Below are 6,231 nucleotides of genomic sequence, written 5' to 3' on the forward strand. Positions count from 1 at the left end.
AGAGCAACTTACATAAATGACTACATTTATAGGGTTATTGAAGTTCAATAGCTATAAGTATGTTATTTACTAAAAATGACTACATTTGATATGAATATCTAGTTGTATTTGTGTATTTTTTTTAATTATACAGTGAAACAATTAGAATTATAGTGCATTAAATAAGGTAATTTACGGTACTGAATCCCTTTAATCATGTCCTAGAAATTCTAAACTTTCCATTATTACATTAACAACTAATGATTACATAGTCAATGTGTATACTCTTGGATTCCAATTAGTTTTAAGAAAACTTGGATACATCGTACACAAGTTTTCATTGTCGCTATTGTTCTTGTTTCAAGAGTAAAGGTATTTCACATAAATTTCTTTAGTTAAATTGATTTATTGTAATTGTGAATGAATCTTGTTTGTTTTGATTTCAAATGCGCGAACTCCATGACAAGCATAACTGTATCCCAAAAATTGCTCAATACAATTGGACAATCTAGAAAAAAATGACAATGAACTATACTACAATATGATTATCCAAATGTATATGTATTTCACTCTATAAAAAATAGGTGTGTTGTATACGTATGCATTCAAATCTATGTAATGTATTTATGTATCCAAATGCACTTGTATTTCCAATTGGACAATCCATAAAAAATAGCAAGTATTTAAATGTTAATGTATTCCACTGTGTTTAACATTCAAATACAATTATATGCGTGTAATCAAGAGAAGAAAATGTATTCATGTAATTGATTACCTAGTCAATGCATACACTCTTAGATTCTAATTAGTTTTTTAAAAATTGGATACATCGTACAAAATTTTCATTGTTGCTACTATACTTGTTCAAGCGTAAAGGTATTTCACATAAATTTCTTTAGTTAAATTGATTTATTGTAATTGTGAATGAATCTTGTTTGTTTCGATTTCAAATACGCGAACTCCGTCACAAGCATAATTGTATCCCTAAGATTGCTCATTACAATTGTGTTAATATATCAATACAATTGGACAATCTAGAAAAAAATGACAATGAACTATACTACAATATAATTATCCAAATGTATATGTATTTACTCTATAAAAAAATAGATGCGATGTATATATATACATTCAAATCTATGTAATGTATTTATGTATCCAAATGCACTTGTATTTCCAAATCTATGTAATATATTTATGTATCCAAATGCACTTGTATTTCCAAATCTATGTAATATATTTATGTATCCAAATGCACTTGTATTTCCAAATCTATGTAATATATTTATGTATCCAAATGCACTTGTATTTCCAAATCTATGTAATATATTTATGTATCCAAATGCACTTGTATTTCCAATTGGACAATTCATAAAAAAAAATAACAAGTATTCAAATGTGTATGTATTCCACTCTGTTCAACATTCAAATACAACTATATGTGTAATCAAGAGAAGGAAATGTATTCATGTATTACCTCATTTGTATCAAATTGAATTTTAACATAATTAAATTGCATATTTGAATGCCGGTGAAAATAACTTCTTCAAACAAAACCCTATGAAAACTAAGTAAACATATAGATGTATACAAATATAAACTTCATATAAACGAGAAAAAAAATGCAATTAGAAAATACCCAATGAAGATGAATCAAAAAATTCGTTCCTACTATCATGCAAAGGATCTTGAATTAGAAGAAAATTGGAGGAAAAATAATAAAAAGAGACATTGATACATGTATACTGAAAGGAAAAAATATTGAATAAGGTAAGCATGGGGAACATAGCATCATATAACGTGCATATGACATTTATTAGGTGTGTAGTAGTGATATCTTTCCTATTTAATAATTATTTACATACATATAAAAAAAAATTAAAATCTGACAATTCATGTTTAATTAAGTTTGCTAATTAATATATAAGTATATCCATATAGCTTTAAAACAATAAATTATAGCTTTATACATTAAATATAAATTGATGTTTGCTATATTGTGTAGTTTTCCTTAAAAGAAACTATGGCTATAACATTTAATTTGAATTAATAATTTGCTATTTCATACAATTTTTCCGAAGTTAAATTAGTTTCTAAATTGGCAATTTTATATAATATGTATGGGCTCTCCGACTGCAAAAACTTGGAAAGCCCAAATTCAATACTTAATTGGGAGTTTGTCGACCCAAACTATAATCAGTTGGGCTTCAAACAATCTGAGCCCAACTATTGATAGATGGGCTACTTGGTTTTAATGAGCCTAAGTGGACGTATATCCAATTTTGGAATCACCATTAATCTACTTATTTCTAAATAACTTCAGATATGCGGTGTTTAAAGTTGTGATTGCAGTTATACAAACCGTAACTTCAGATAAATATGTCTCTAGTTCATATAGGATAGAAGTTCATATGTTTTTGAAATATATTTATGATATTTGTCTTAACGTACCGTATATCTGAAGTTGTTTCAAAATGAACGGAGTTCGAAAAGAACACTAAAGGGCTTGGTCAATTCAATAAGATGCATTAGAAACTCCACTTGTGTAACTTTCATTAATTCTTAAACTTCGATTTGTCCTCTAAATATTTAAATCTTTGTAATCTTAACTGGATTTGCATTTTTGACTAAATTTGCCGTCTGCTAACACTAATTTCGTTATTAAGACATTGTCAAAAAAAAAAAAAAAAACTATAATAATATTTGATTGTTTCAATCCTTAATTAAACGCGTCATTGGCCGATTAATCATTAATTTATAGCAAAGCTATGGGGGCGCAAAAAGACATGTTATAATCAACATTATTTTTCATTAGAGCCAGTTTGAATTGTTTTTTTTTCGATGTTTAAAAGTATATTAGTTAAAATAAAAAAGGGAAAAGGGCTTGATATACAACTTAACTTTGCGATTTAGAGTTAATATTACCATCGTTATTAAACGGTAGGATTCGTAGAGGTATATGTGAGCCACTTTTGTAACGAGAGATATATCAGCTCCTAATCACAAAGTCGAAGGGTATAGCATGCCCTTTAATCAATAAGAAAATGAGTTTTAAGCACTTATTTTTAAAAGGTGTAAATTAAAAATCTTGCCTTATGATTTTCGACTTATAAGCCATAAGTTATAAGCTAATCGAAATAAGCACTTAGCCCTTGGGCGGAGGACAATTCGAAGAAGATCACCATTAAACAAATTATAATGATGTTTATTGTCACGTCATTTAATAGGTATTGAAATTATATTTTTCGATTAAAATAATCATAAAAGCTAACTACGTAAAGTTGAACATCTTTCGAAAGAAAAACAAAGACTATGCAGATATTCAGCTCGCACGTCATGGAAATTAATATTTTTAATACAGATTAAGTTGACAACAACATTTAATCTCAATATTAAAATTTAACGCAATAACATGAAAAAAAAAAACAAAGTAATGATCGTTTAAATTGCATTAATAATATAAAAGTTGTTAATATTATTAATATATATAACTTAAGTCTATTATTATTATTATTATTAGATATTAGAAGAGGTGTGAGAAAGTAGAATTTGTCTATTTCATCGATTATGGGCTAAGAGAATGATCTTGATAGGCACTTTCACATGGTATACATATGATATTTGGTATACATTAAATTCATAATAACATATTTTATACATCAATGATGAATTAAATGAATATAATTTGACATCATCGTGGCATTGCGGAAGTGTAATTAGTCTCCTTAAGATCATGTTTAGTTATCGAAAATATTAATAAAATTTCACTAATAAAATGTACGTAGTAATTATAGAAGTAAATATTGCTCCCACCGTTTCGATTTGTTTGTCATGTTTTGACTTGACATGAATTTTAGGAAGTTCACGAAATTTTTTAAATCTTGTAGTCTAAAACTAAAGATGTGTGAATCTTGTGGCCTTAAATATGACACGTGAATAATTGAAATTACGTATAAAAAAAAAAAAAGCCAATCATTTTTTCAAATGAACTAAAAAAAAGTAGAACAAATAAATTAAAACGGGGTTATAGTAAAAAAGTATTTGAAGAGATCTAAGAAAATATTTAGATCTTAATTAGAACATTCTAATTTAACATATAGTACTACTAATCAGATTAGTCTAATCTCTTCAAACTTAGAGAACAAATAGATAAAACAAATAAATAAATTATGGCGTAAGAAAAATTACTAAATTTAATAAATTTATGAGTAAGACTAGTGACTGCTGATTTAGTCACTGCTGCACGTGTGGCTGTATTCCCACGTATAAAGATTTGGGACATGGAAATATAATAGAGATTAACAATAAATAAAAATATTTTAATTTTTAAACGGACTTAAAAAAAGGTTAAAAACAAACAAATTAAAAGAGAGTAAATAAAGTTTTTAAATTGTGTATAATTAAGTGAAATTAATAACATGTACAAGCATTTTTTAATCTCAATTTATATCTTGGTATAAAACTTTAGAAAAAAAAAAACTTTTGAAATTTGTAATTTAAAATACTTAAATCACCTCATTTAGGCTAAATTAAAATAAAAAGCTTAAGATTCATTTTTTTTTAAAAAGAGAGTGTGACATTTTTTTCGGGGACAAATTAATATAGATATAAATTGAGACAGGTGAAGTAATTAATAATATAATAAAATACATTAATTCTAAGTGTTTATAAATAAAGAATAGTCCGGTACATTAAAGTCCCTGCTATACATAAGGTCCAGAGAAGAGTCCGACCACAAAAACCTATCATACACAGTCTTACGTAACATTTCAGCCCGAAACTGTTTTATAAAAGAATAATTGAAAGCAAGTATATAGGAAGCCGGCAGGCTAGTAAAACTAGTCCAAATTTCAACTAAAATTACAATAAACAAAGAAAAATAACCTTACACCTAAAAACTAAACAAAAATTTCTCTATTGTCCTTGTCATTGTCCTTATAAAATGATCATTTCAACTATACTAAAGAATTACAAAAACTACATCGATTTGCAATCCCTAAAAAAAAAAGTGCATTTTCAAAAAATACAAGAGAAAGGGTTTCGTTTTCGAGTCTGTTTCTGATTTTTCCGACCTTGAAAAAACAACAATTCTAGCTATACCATAATTTCATCAAATGGCATCCGAAAAGATCAACAACTATTCCGATAGCTCAAGTGAAGACACGACGATCGATCGCGAATCGGAGAAATTCAACGATGGTATAGGACGTTCCTATGAGTGTAATTTTTGCAAAAGAGGATTTACAAATGCTCAAGCTTTAGGAGGTCACATGAATATTCATAGAAAAGACAAGTTGAAAGCCAAGCAAAATAATCAAGAATCTTCAACAAAATTATTATCCAAAGAAGCTAATTATGTCTTTGATAATTCAAGGTATAATAATAACTATGCACCTATTTCAAGTCATGATGAATTACAACATCATCACTATTCTAATAGTTATCAATTTCATTTCCAATTACCTCAAAACCCTAGTTATAACCAACATGTTTATAATCATCACCACGATGGATCGCATACGAGGCATGACAATTATTATGATGGTAATAACCTTAGTTTGAGAATTGGACCTACACTTATTGACGATGATGATGAAGAAGGAGGAGGGAAGAAAGATGTGGATGAAAGTGAACTCGATTTGGAGCTTCGTCTTGGTTATAGTAATCATTAATTAATTGTCGTTAGAGATCAATTTTTATTTCTATACTTAGTAGTTTGAAGAAATGGTCATGGTGTACAAAGATCAAGTGGAAAAGTGGTTACGTTACTCATTGAAGTGCTTGATTCAGAAGGCAAAAGGGGAAAATAGGGGACCAATTGGTGAGTAAAATGTTTAAGTTTGTTTTTAGAAAAACTTTAATATCTATCTCAAGAAATATGTGCATATATTTACACACATTAAGTGAAAATCTTTTTACTTTTTTAGTGTGTAGGTATATGAACATTGTTTGCAAGTTGTACTTTGTTCTTCTATTGCTATATATTGGATTATTAAAGAAACATTTGTGCCTCAAAATGTTGTATATTGTTTTGAAATGATTTCTTCACTCGTTATTTCTTTTTCGATATGCTTTTCCTTGAATCGAGGGTCATATAGAAACAACATATCTACCTCCCGAGATAGAAGTAAGGTCTGTGAACACTCTACTCTCTCCAGCCTCCAATACTGGTTTATGTTATTGTTGTTGTTGTTGTTATGGCTCAATGAGTTTGTGTTTGATACATATATAGTTTGTTCTTCTAGTTTTTGT

At 27.8% G+C, this 6,231-nt stretch overlaps 1 protein-coding gene across 1 annotated transcript; it reads left to right on the top strand.

Moving 5' to 3' along the window:
* The first annotated feature begins 5,093 nt into the window (after positions 1-5,093).
* LOC107061900 (transcriptional regulator TAC1) lies at positions 5,094-5,651 on the top strand. Its single transcript, XM_015311864.1, has one exon. It carries the CDS (start codon positions 5,094-5,096, stop codon positions 5,649-5,651), a length of 558 nt encoding a protein of 185 aa, XP_015167350.1.
* Positions 5,652-6,231: the final 580 nt, after the last annotated feature.

This window comes from Solanum tuberosum, unplaced genomic scaffold (genome assembly GCF_000226075.1).
Source record: "Solanum tuberosum cultivar DM 1-3 516 R44 unplaced genomic scaffold, SolTub_3.0 scf00174, whole genome shotgun sequence".
In the NCBI taxonomy this organism is placed as follows: Eukaryota; Viridiplantae; Streptophyta; class Magnoliopsida; order Solanales; family Solanaceae; genus Solanum; species Solanum tuberosum.

Excerpts from the sequence above, each read along its gene's own strand:
- LOC107061900 (XM_015311864.1), top strand. The coding sequence starts at position 5,094 with ATGGCATCCGAAAAGATCAACAACTATTCCGATAGCTCAAGTGAAGAC.